We start from the raw sequence: 13,219 nt of genomic DNA, 5'->3' as shown, positions 1-13,219 counted from the left end.
GACTTTGTTGTTACTGTGTCTGGCATATCGAATACTCTCGGTAGCTTGCCGGGCTCTCCGAGAGGGGTGGAGGAATCGAACTCAGGTCGGCCATGTTGGCCGCTTGTAAGGCGAACGCCCTACCCGCTGTGCTATCGCTAATTAAATGTTAATATTAAATGTTTAATTCAATAATAATAATATTACTAAAAATAAATATTACACAAATACTAGTTTACGTTACTGAGCAATAACAATTTACTTTATAAAATTCAAAAAATAAATTTTACTCGAGTCTAGTAAAATTATATAAAATAATGAAAATATAGAAAAATAAATTTTATTCTAAACTAGAATAAAATTATATAAAAACATAATACCTATGAACATGTTAAATTTTAACTCTTCTGATTTTGCTTTCAAAGTTCTTGTGATACTAATCCTCTAGTCCTGCCAAACAAAATAATTCTGGAAATTAGTTGCTTGCTAATGTTCTTCCTAATTTAAAGTGTCCTTGAACCTTGTATCACCGCTACACCTTTAAATCTCAAATAAACCAGAAAGTCTAGTCATTTTGTAAGTCCAATGTGTAAGTAAATCATCCAATGTGTAAGTAAATAAGTATTTTATTTCAGAGCTCAGTTCAACTTAATCTTTTCATTTTCTGTACATACTTAAAAAGTATATAATTATATACTTATAAAGTCTATATAACTACTTATAGAGTTTCATTGTTTCATTAATGATCTCCTACATCTCTAAACTCAATGGGGCAAAGAGTCGGGATTTGGGAGAACAAAAATTACTTTGTGACTTATAGTTAAGATTTTCTCCATAGTTCACATGGAGTCTATTACCAAAAATTTAAAAATTGTTTAACAAACTTACTAAACAATAAAAATAGAATAACGTAAATAATTACAAAAGTCACAAAATTAGCTTTGTAAGTGTTTTTGGTAAAATTTATATTGGATTTCTTGTTTGCTTTCAAGTATATCTTACCAAATTTCATATTCTTAAATAACATCAGAAAAGACTAAAGCAAAGTGTAAACAAAGTAAATGAAGAAAAGTAAAAAGATACTATTATACTAAAAGAAGCTTTGATTTTTGACCTGGGCTGGCGCGATAGCACGGTGGGCAGGGTGTCTGCCTTGCATGCCGCCAACATGGCCGACCCGAGTTCTATTCCTCCACCCCTCTCAGAGAGCCCGGCAAGCTAACGGAGAGTATCTTGCCCACACGGCAAAGCCTGGCAAGCTACCCGTAACGTATTCGATATGCCAAACACAGTGACAACAAAGTCTCACAATGGGGATGTAACTGGGCCTGCTCGAGAAAATTGATGAACAATGGGAGGACTGTGACAGTGATTTTGACCTTAATATGAATTAATATGAAAAGAGAAGAGCAGTCTGAATCGAACAGGATTATTTTAGTATTGTTTATATTGGAAACTCTTTTAAGATGTAAAATGAATTGAATTGAATGACCTAGTTTTTAAAGGTAAGGTAAAGGTAAAGGCCCTCCCGTTGATCATCGATTTGCTCGAGTGGGCCCAGTAACGTCTCCATTGGAGACTTTGTTGTTACTGTGTTTGGCATATCGAATACGTCACGGGCAGCTTGCCAAGACCTAGTTTTTAAAACAGAAATTGTTTGAAAACAGACTCAGCTTATCCTAAAAGCCTTTACATAACTGATGATGAGTGAAAAAGACACACAGCTACTCGGATTCTTCATTATAGTCAAAAGTGATAAAAAAAAACTAGTAATAAAACACTGCATAGTTACTTTAAAAATAATTTTATAAAGACCTTTGATTTACAAAGTTCTTGAGTTTTAGACATAGAGTATTTCATCACTAATCCCACCAATTTCCCTCCACTAGTGTTCTCACACTCCATCTGTCCCTCCCATCCCACCCACACTGCCACCCTGACAGACTTTACAAGTGGTTGTAGCTTAGATCTCATGTTCTCAGTGTTTTGGGACTGGGTCTTCGGTTATACTGGTGATGTGGAAAGGGGGTACAGTTATTTTATAATATCTAATATGTAACAGTAAAAATAAGAGACTTTTACATAGGCATAATAAAACTAAAATTCTTATATGTAAAAATCAAGATAATAATAGTTCATTACATACCACAGCACTCAGGACATTTTGGATGTTTCATGATATTCATTCCATACCCTGGAAAACAGCGATTAATCCAAACCATTTGGAGAGTACCTTCAATATAGTATATTTCTGGCAATGGCTCTGCACGTCTGCCGAGAACTTCTACTTGTTGATTAAAAAACCTCTCTATGATTGTTTTAGCCTAAAACAGAAATACAAAAAAAAAATTATCACAAAAACGGAATTTTTGAACAAATAAGAATGTTTCAGATTTAGAAGTAGAGGAAACAAAATTTTCATTATTTCTTATATTGATGGAATTTTAAAAAAACCTTAAAACATTTTAAATACCAGTACATTAGACTGTGCCTGAAGTGATACTAGTAACTTGATGGCAAGTATATGTAAGAATATACATTCTGAAGAAGCATGGTTTGACCCTTAGAATATGTATTTATGTAACGGAATATTATCTCACCAAAAAAATTTTAAATGTCATTTTTAAAGCTTAAGTGTTTCTAAAAGTACTAGAAATTTAATTCAAAGAACCCATATGATCATGTAAGAAATTTTTGTTGCTTTTGGATTCTAGATAACATATGGACATCTGATAAAATCAAGACAAGTCTTTGAAATTAAATTTATTTTAAAACTATATTCAAATAAAATGTTCTTGGAAAAAATATAACTGAAAACACTAAAAAGCTAGATAAAAAGGTAGTACACTCTCTAATGTAATTTGACTAAATTTTTTTGTTTTTTGGGGGGCTACACCTGAGTGAACTCAGGGCTTACTCTGAACTCTGTGCTCAGGAATCACATCTGGTCATGCTGAGGGTATGCAGTTCTCTCAGCCCTACATTCTCTAATTTTAAATAACACTACAAAACTGAAGAAATTAAATATATTTTTTAAATTTCTATTTTTTTTAATTTATTTATTGAATTACCATGACAACAGTTACAAAGCTTTTGTGTTTGAGTCTTGGTCATACAATGATCAAATACCCATCCCTTCTCCAACACACATTTTCCAGCACCAAAATCCCCGGTATACCTCCCATCACAGCCCTACCCCTGCCTCTGTGACAGATAATTTCAACATTACTCTCTCTCTACTTTGATTATATTCAATATTTTGACACCAGTCCCACCATTATCATTTGGAATTTTCCCCCAACACTCAGACCTGCCGAAAAGGCAACATCAGACAATTTGCTCTCTGTTGCTGGTTATGAATAGCAGATGATGTCGCGTGGCTGGGAGAGCGGCCATATGATCTTGGAATTCTAAAATTTTAGTAATTAGATCTAGAGAGATTTCTGTCAAGAGCTGCTCGGTTCTGAGATTCATTTGTGTGTCTCTGGGATCATGATCATTACAGAGTTTAATAAGTAGCCAGGTTGGTTGTTTGTGGCAGCATCTAAGGATCCCATCAGGGTGGGGAAAGGAGAAGGACTGGTTCGTCCCCAATCCCGTGAGGCACAGAGTGTGTCATCACTGCTAGCCTGTACCAGGATTTTCCAATGAGTTCTGGAAGATGTCAGCCGCCAGGCTTCCCAAGGAATAATTGGAGGGATGACACCTTTTCACATCTGGGGTGGCCCAGCAAAGTGGCCTAATGCAAAGTCTGGAAGCATTTCTGCCAAGAGCTGCTCAGTTTCAAGATTCTTTTGTGTGTCTCTGGGATCATGACCATTATGGAGCTTAATTAGCAGCCAGGGAAGCAGTTCATGGGAGGCATCTCAGGGTCCCATTGGGGTCAGTGAGCAAGGAAATTAAATATCTGATCTTGACTAGAATACAGACTCTTAGAGAAATGAAATAGAACTGAGACCACACAAGTAAACTCTTAGAACAGTTATTTTTTGACAAAGGATCTAGGTGAACTGGAGTAAGACAGCCTCCTCAACAATAGCACTAGGAAAACTAGTTAGCTACGTGCAGGGAAAAATAATAAAGAAAAGAACATGAAGTGATGAAACTGGACTCTTCTCTCATACCACATAACTTTAAATGTTCAAAAGGTATAAAGAACTTCATGTTAGACCCAAATCCTAAAATCTATCAAGTCAAAAATAGAACTTTGCATGTTACTGACTTCTTAAATGTCTTCAACAACTAGATTTAGCTGTCAACTGAAACAAAAACAAATGAAACTACAGAAGTTTTTTAATTGAGAAAGGAATTATGGTTAAAATTAAAAGGACATTCTACTGAATGGGAGAACTTTTTTGCACACCACACATCTGGCAAAGGGTTAGTACAGTGGATAGAACATTTGTCTTGCACATTGCTGACCCAAATTTGATCACTGGTATCACATATGGTCCCCAAGCACTGTGAGGAGTAATTCCTGGGTACAATGTCAGGAGTAACCCCTATGCATCAACGGGTGTGGCCAAAAAACAAAAAAACAAAATCTATAACGAAACTCAGCAACAAACCACCCAATTAAAAATTGTAGAGAAAATTTGAACAGGTTACTCAAAGACATAGATGACCAACCGGCATTCTTTTAAAAAGTTTATCATTTCTGATTATAAGGAAGAGGCAAATCAAAATGACAAAGAACTATCACCTCACATAAGTAAGAATGTCCTATTCTCAAAGCACTGGATATAACCAGTATTGGCAGGGCTGCACTTAAAAAAGAGACGTTCATTCAGGGTTAGTGGGATTGCCCATTGGTTCCTACTCTATCAAAAACAGTATGGAGATCTCAAAATATTTTAAAAAGAGCATGACTTCAGCAATTTCACTTGATGATACTGATATCAAGAACACAAAGAAATTAATTTGAAAAAACATGCACACCTATATTTGTTACAGCTCTGCACTGTAACACTGTCCTCCTGTTGTTCATCAATTTTCTCGAGCAGGCCCAGTAACATCTCCATTTTGAGACTTGTTACTGTGTTTGGCATATTGAATACGTCACAGGTAGCTTTCCAGGCTTTGCCATGGGGGTGAGATACTCTCGGTAGCTTGCTGGGCTCTCTGAGAGGGGTGGAGGAACCAAGCTCGGCTCAGCCAGGCTGGCTGCTTGCAAGGCAAACGCCCTACAGCTGTGCTATCACTCCAGCCCGTTATGGGGTATTACTATTGGTAATAAAGTAATAAAGTAATACTAATAAAGTAATAAACTTTAATAGTAATAAAGTAATAAAGTAACTTTATTACTAACAATTTTATTAGTAAATAAATAAAGTATTAGTATAGTAATAAATAGTATTAGTAATTAGTAATTTATTAGTAATAAATAGTAATAAGTAATTAGTATTTAGTATTTATTAGTAATAAATAGTATAGTATTAGTAATAAATAGTATTAGTATAGTATAGGGCAAGGTCTGGAGCGATAGCACAGCGGTAGTGCATTTGCCTTGCATGCAGCCAACATGGCCGACCCGAGTTCGATTCCTCCGCCCCTCTCGGAGAGCCCGGCAAGCTACCGAGAGTATCTCGCCCGCACGGCAGAGCCTGGCAAGCTCCCCGTGACGTATTCGATATGCCAGACACAGTAACAACGAAGTCTCCAATGGAGACGTTACTGGGCGCGCTCGAGCAAATCGATGATCAACGGGAGGGCCTTTTTTTTATAGTAATAAAGTATTAATAAAGTTATTAGTAATAAATTAATAAAGTAATACCAATAAAGTATTATTTTATTAGATAACACTGATATAATGCTATTTTTGGATAAAATTAAAATGGTTGTGAGTTTGCTTTTAAAAATAATAGGGGCTGCAAAAGGAGAGAGAGAACAAAAGGGAATGCCCTGCCACAGAGGCAGGGTGGGATGGGGGGGGGTAGGGGTGGGAGGGATATTATCCATGGTGGTGGAAAGTGGGCACTGATGGAGGGATGGGTATTTGATCACTGTATAGTTGAAACCCAAGCACAAAAAATTGTAAATCTACAACTGTACTTCATGGTGTTTCACTAATAAAAAGAAAAAAAATGGAAAAAAAATAATAGGGGCTGGAGCAGCACAGTAGGTAGGGTCTTTGCTTTGCACGTGGCTGACCCGGGTTTGATTCCCAGCATCCCATATGGTCCCCGGAGCACCACCAGGAGTAATTCCTGAGTGCAGAACCAGGAATAACCCCTGTACATCACCTGGTATAACCCCCAAAGCAAAAATAAATAAATAAACTAGTAAGTTGATCATATCTTATAGGAAAATGTTCCAAAGTGAAAACTACATACAGTCAGACAATTATTTTAAATACATTCTGTCTCAGGGGGCTGAAGCAATATCACAGCAGGTATGGAATTTGCCTTGCACATGGCCAACTCAGATTTGATTCCCAGCATCCCGAACACCACCAGGAGGGATTTCCGAGTGCACAGCCAGGAGTAATCCCTGAGCATCGCCAGGTATGACCCAAAAAAGGAAAGAATAAATAAGTAAATAAATAAATAAAAAATAAAAACATTCTGTCTCATGTTAGAAATAGAATAAAAAGAATAATATACACTATTGTTAGCAAATGAGCAAAAAATTATGAAATAAAATGAAATTTAATTAAACAGAATTAGGGATCAGAGAGATAGTATAGAGATTTTCCTCGTATGTAGCTGGACCTTAGTTCTTTACTCAGTATTTCATATTGTCCCTGGAGAACCACTGGAGTGACTCCTGGAGAAGCCACTGAACACTTTTAGGTATGGCCTAACAATCTAAAACAACAACAACAACAAAACCACAATAACAACAATTAGAAGAAGTGGCCCAGATGGTGAAGACTGCCCATTATCTGCACCAGGTACAAAAATGATCAACCAACCAAGCACTGTGAGTGTTCCTAGAGAAAGTGTGCAGCAGTGATCAGCAAACATCTAGTGAAATTTTCATGGGAAGAACCTCCAAACAGGAGAGAAATCAGCAGCACAGCCCAACGCAGACTCAAGAACAATGCTTGTTCTGATATGTATGAAGGTTGTTTTGGTAAATTTGTATATCTTGTTCATTGATTTATCTTATTTTTGGATTCCTTAAATGTTTGAGTTTTATGCATATGAATCTATTATGCTTACTTACACACTGGCAATTTCTTATTCTTTTATCTAGTGTCACGTAACATACCTTAGTCAGTCTTTTGGTTGGTTCACAGTTATGGTCTTTACATGGCTTGGATCCTTTTGCATTTTCTAGAGATGAAACTGAGAAATTATATTATATTTTTTCATGGGTATAAAGCACTAAGTTATAATATTTAAATTTTCTTTTTAAATAGAAAACAAATTATTTAATATTTCTCTTCCATTAAGAAACTACACTACATAATCACTCTTATCAGCAAAAACCCCATTCTACAGATTTGTTTTATATGTTAGAAAAATCTTACTTTAGACTAACCTTAATAATTAATCAGTTATAGTGCTGGGATAATAGCTCAATGGAATGGAGGTTATGATTTACATGCAAGAGGCCTAAGTTCTAAGTCTGGTGACATATAGCTCCCTAAGTACTGAACCATATTCGTACCTGAGCTGGGTATGCATCCCCCAAACAAATAAACAAAAAATAGAGCTAGTCAATGTTCTTGATAGTCCTTGATTATTGATTTTATGTACTATTAACAAATCATTTGAACTTTTTGAAACAAATACATGCATATACAAGTATAAAGATCTCTAAGTCTACCCATAAAATTTATTGTGTATCAACTGACTAAATCTATTTATTCTCCACAAAATTATAAACCATGACAATATTAGAGAGGGCATAAGTACAGACTACTATAGTGACAGTACTAACTAAAACAATATTTCATGAAAGTAATTATCAGGAAATTACTATACTCCAGGAATTATTCCAGGATTTTTGGGTACGCAAAGTAATCATAATTTTTTAAATATCTACCATTTTGAAAATTACATCATGATTCAAGTAGAGATAGCAATAAACAAGCTATACATATCATGTCATGATAAGGTGGGAAGTATACTAGTTAAAAATTTGTAAGTCTACAACTGTACCTCATGGTGTTTCACTAATAAAAATTTTTTTTAAAAATTAATGGGGTTGAACTGATAGTACAGGGTAGAGTGCTTGCCTCCTAGTCAACCCATAAAATTGACTTACCAGGGTTCAATCCGTGGCACCTAAATAGGGACTGTAAACCCCACCAAGAGTGATCTCTGAGTGCAGAGCCAGGAGTAAGCTCTGAGTATTGCAGAGATGGCCCCCAAACAAAAAATAAAATAAAAAGACAAAAAGCAGGAGTAGGACACCTCCCTCTGGGTGCAAGTGCAAGTAAATAGGGAACTGGTGGTCAGCAACCACAGCTCCTTCAGTGTCCTGGTGTGTGGGTGTATCAAGCACCCTTTTCCTATACTCTTTTCACCAACTTGGACCACGGAGGTTTGCATGGGTGAGCTCCCAACTAAATAGCAGCAGCCCCAGCCCGCCATCAAGTCATGCTCCCCTAGGAGCTACAGGAGCAACTTCTGGGCATCACAGAAGCAGCACTCTCCTGCATCTATCACTCATGGCACATGCTGCTCTTGGGAAAGAACTCTAAGTCTCTGTAGAGGGTTTCACTACCACAAAGACAGACTCTTATTAGCATAACATTAACTCTAACCATATACCAGAAACATTCACAAAGGTAATAATAGTCATAAGAATTATTGAACACTATATTATGTCAAGAGGATAGAAAGGGCCAAGATCATTGAAAATATTTTCAGAATCAGCGAACCTCTGAGTCCTGGCATCCAATATGATACCCAACCACCAGAGGCCAGGAGTGATTTCTGAGTGCCTAGCCTAGATTAACCCCTGATCATAGTCACAGGAAGGAAGGAAGGGAGGAAGGAACAGAGGGAGAGAGGGAGGGAAGGATTCCTGGAATTTTCATATGGAACCCTAAGCAACTAGTTAGTAGTAACACAATTGGCTAGAACAGCTCTAGCTGGGAAGGAGATGAGGCAACACTTGTCTCATTTTCTCAGAAATCTTTCTGGTAGAAGGGCAAAGTAGAAAAACTCATGTCCAGACTTCAACAAAACCAAAGTGAAAACAGCACAGAACCTTAACAAGCTCACTGAACAAAGACAGTAGCAGGCTGGAAGACACTTGCAGTACTAATGTTAGAAACAAAGTATAGCCATTTTAGGCATGAACCAAAGAGCAGCCGTTTTAGTTATTAGTTGACATTTTAGCATTCTGTATGATTATGTAACTGACAGCTGAACTGGGCAGGATCCTGAGACCACATCTTGGGAAAAGGAACAGAACTAACAAAATTTACAATGCTCACAGCAGCCGTGTGTCAGCCAATCATTAAGAAGCAGGAATCTAGTGGTCAGCCAGGCATGGATAAAAATAGAACAAAGGGGCACCCACAGGTGTCACTAACCTATCAGCTTACAGATCAGTTAGGGAGAAAAAACAATTTGGTTTTAGGGTACTTAAACCCTTCCCTGCAGTTGGTGGGGGTCGTGCCCCAACCATTTCTCTATGGAGTGCAGCCCTGGCCGGGGTCAGTCCGTAACAACTTTCTCTCTTCTCTCCTTTCTCTCTCCTCTCTGTCTCTATCTCTGTCTCTCTCTCTCTCCTTTCTTCCTCTCTTTATCCCTCTCTCCCCTCCCTCTCTCTCCCCTTACCCCCCTCCTTCCCGCCTCTGTCTCTGTCTCTGTCTCTGTCTCTGTCTCTGTCTGTCTCTCTCTCTCTCTCTCTGTAACAACTCTCTTTAATAAAATCTCTGCAACTCCTTATGGGTGTCTTGTGTTCGAATTGTGGACCCTAATATTTGGGGGCTTTCCCAGGATTTGAATAATGGCCCATAAGTAGAAAGCCTCAATAGGTAAGTCTGTCTCAGACTGGTTGGGGCCCTGAAGGTCAGTCTAAAATTGCGAAAAATTGGATGCAGTATGGTTCATAGAGACCCGAACTCCAGGGGGAAGCCCCTATTGTTTGTTGTCTTCTCCAGGTAGGAGGGGAGTCAGGTTTCTGGGTTCTTCTTTTCTTTTGAACAGTCTTTAATTGTCCTTTGTAACCATTTTTCTCCCCAGCAGGGGATGTTTTGTGGAGCATAGTCTTCGATTTGTATTGCTGGTGTCTTGTATAAGTCTGTGTCCTTTTAAGTATGGGTCAGGAAAATTCAAAAGAGGCTCCCAAGCCCCAGGATTTTGTTCTAAAACTTTTCAAAGATTATCAGTGTAAGGTTTCAGAATCTAGTGATAAAGTCTATCCTGACAAACGTCTGACCACCTTAGGCCTACAACTTTGCCAGTATTGAGTTTGCAAGCTTTATATTAACTAAAGAGTTTTCTTGACACGTTTTAACAAACAGAAAACAGACTGGTCAGGTGGGGAAACAGGGGAGGAGGTTCCCAATTGACTGATAGGGCTAATTTTGCCCTGGGGACTGCTCATTCCTTTCTCAGTCCATCGGATTTCTCCCTGACATTCCTGAAAGGTTAGATTGATCAATCAATTGCACATGTGTGTACATATATGTAATGTATGTAGTCAGTGTGTCTGTCTGTGTGGAACACTTAAATGTGAGAGCCCAAAGAAGAAGAGAGATAAGAACTTTTGAGACAGCACACAGCTTTGCCTTGTAAGTCTCAGCTAATTTTAATGAGAAATTACGCTATTTAGTTTAATAACAGAGGTACAGAAACTGTCAAAATTAAATCAAAGAAAGTTTTCTCATGGTTTCATAAACACTGACACTACAAGTGTTTTAATATGCTAGTGTGTCAAAATGTACATAATTGTCTTGTTTCTGTATTGTATTATTAGAATATCTGACCAGAAAATCTAGTGAGTTGAAATAATTGTGGTACATAAAAATCAGGCTCAAAGAGTAATAGTTTAGTTCAAAATGAGAGACTCTAGAGTTATAAAATTGGTTGCAAAACTTTCCCCTACCAGTGTTTTACTTGATCTCTGAGGTTTTCGGTAACTTTCTCAAAGAAATCTGAATGGCATGAAGGCACATGAGAAAATGCTCTACATCACTAATCATCAAGGAGATGCAGATCAAAATAACAATGAGATATCATTTCATACCACAGAGATTGGCCCACATCAAAAGAACAAAAGAACCAGTATTGGCGTGGATGTGGCAAGAAGGGGACCCTCCTCTACTGCTGGTGGGAATGCCAACTGGTTCAGCCCTTTTGGAAAACAGTATGGACAATTCTTAAAAAATTAGAAATTGAGCTCCCATTTGACCCAGCAATACCACTCTTGGGAATATATCTCAGAGAGGCAAAAAAGTATAGTCGAAGTGACATCTGCATTTGTTTGTTCATTGCAGCACTCTTTACAATAGCCAGAATCTGTAAAAAACCTGAGTTCCCAAGAAAAGATAACTGGTTAAAGGAACTTTGGTACACCTACACAATGGAGTACTATGTAGCTCTTAGAAAAGATTAAGTCATGAAATTTACGTACAAGTGGTACTACATGGAAAGTATCATGCTAAGTGAAATGAATCAGAAAGAGAGGGACAGACATAGAAAGATTGCATTTATCTGGGGAACATATAGTAACAAAATAGGAGACTAACATCCAAGAATAGCCGAGATAAGTACCAGGAGGTTTACTCCATGGCTTGGAGGCCAGCCACACATGCTAGGGGAAAAGGCAGCTCAGATAGAGAAGGGAGCACCAAGTAAATGGTGTTGGGAGGATCCTCCCTGGATGGGAGAAGCATGTTGAAAGTAGACTATAGACCGAACATGATTTCCACTCAATGCCTCTTTTGCAAACCACAGCACCCAAAAGGAGAGAGAGAACAAAATGGAAAGACCTGCCACAGAGGCAGGATAGGATGAGGGGGGATGGGAGGTGGGAGGGATACTGGGATCAGTGGTGGTGGAAAATGGACACTGGTGGAGGGATGGGTACTCGAACACTGTATAATTAAAACCCAAGCACAAAAATTTGTAAGTCTACAACTGTACCTCATGGCGTTTCACTAATAAAAATTTTTTTAAAAATTCTAGAACTATTTATCAAAGAGTTAATAATGAGTTATAATGGGCTGGAGTGATAGCACAGCGGTAGGGCATTTGCCTTGCACACAGCCAACATGGCCGACCCGAGTTCGATTCCTTCGCCCCTCTCAGAGAGCCCGGCAAGCTACTGAGAGTATCTCGCCCGCACGGCAGAGCCTGGCAAGCTCCCTGTGACGTATTCGATATGCCAGACACAGTAACAACAAAGTCTCCAATGGAGACGTTACTGGGCCCACTCGAGCAAATCGACGAACAACGGGAGGGCCTTTACCTTTTTACCTTTTAATGATAATAATGGATATAATAGCACTGTAGCAGCCTGATAGTCTGAAGCCACAGAATTATACCTTGGTACAAGTTTTAAAGATATGAGGCTTTCCTGCTGGAATTCCATACCAGCTTCAGAACTTCTTAGTGAAAAAAAAAAAATGAGTCACTTTAAAATTCAAGCAGTTAACAGCCCCTTTGGTTTTAGTGGTTTCTGAGAAAAAACTGTGTGGGTAAGGTGCAAGGCCCTGAGCTGCCCCAGAACACAAGTAGATGCCAGTCAAGAAAATAACTAGTCCACTAGTGGGGGGACATCCGCCGCAGCTCCAGCTCCTTGGGACAGTCCATCACCTAATTGGCCCCTCCTCTCCAGGTGGGTAGGGGGAGCCCAAGCCGGGAGCTGCTCCTCCCCCCCATCCCCACGCCTTTTTTTGCTGAACCCCAGAGGGGGGACACCCACCGCAGCTCCAGCTCTGAGGGACTGTCCACCGCCCCTCCTCCATTCCAGGATCCCGGATGGGAGTGACTCTGGGACGGGCTAGGGGCGTGGCCACTACAAAGGGGCGTGGCCTCCCAAAGTGGGCGTGGCCTTCTCCTGGGCAGGCTACCACTTACGAGGACACAGTTATATTTTCCACTCCGAGCACTCAGAACTTTTATCCCATACCTTGTCACCTAATACCGACTAAAAATTTCTGACCACCTCTACTATAATACAAAATGCCTACTCCATTTCTAACAAAAGACCTGTTTGAAATGAGCTGTACAAACTCAGTACGAAATAGCACCTCCTCCAAAGTTTCACTCAATGCCGGTTATAAAACAAAGAATAACACCTGATTGAGAAGAAAATCGGACTCAGAAAG

At 38.7% G+C, this 13,219-nt stretch overlaps 1 protein-coding gene across 1 annotated transcript in view; it reads right to left on the bottom strand.

Moving 5' to 3' along the window:
* Positions 1-13,219, bottom strand: part of ZPBP (zona pellucida binding protein) — a 192,346-nt gene that overhangs the window by 41,389 nt on the left and 137,738 nt on the right. Inside the window, exons 6-7 of the mRNA XM_056138230.1 lie at positions 7,192-7,268; positions 2,126-2,303 (exon numbers count right to left, since the gene is read on the bottom strand). Of these exons, the coding sequence (XP_055994205.1) occupies positions 2,126-2,303; positions 7,192-7,268 (255 nt within the window). The remainder of the gene's footprint in view (positions 1-2,125; positions 2,304-7,191; positions 7,269-13,219) is intronic.

The sequence above is a fragment of the Sorex fumeus genome, unplaced genomic scaffold, assembly GCF_029834395.1.
Source record: "Sorex fumeus unplaced genomic scaffold, SorFum_2.1 ptg000128l, whole genome shotgun sequence".
NCBI lineage: Eukaryota > Metazoa > Chordata > Mammalia > Eulipotyphla > Soricidae > Sorex > Sorex fumeus.
Note: the sequence above shows the minus strand (reverse complement) of the source record. Positions and strands in the feature narration are given on the sequence as shown.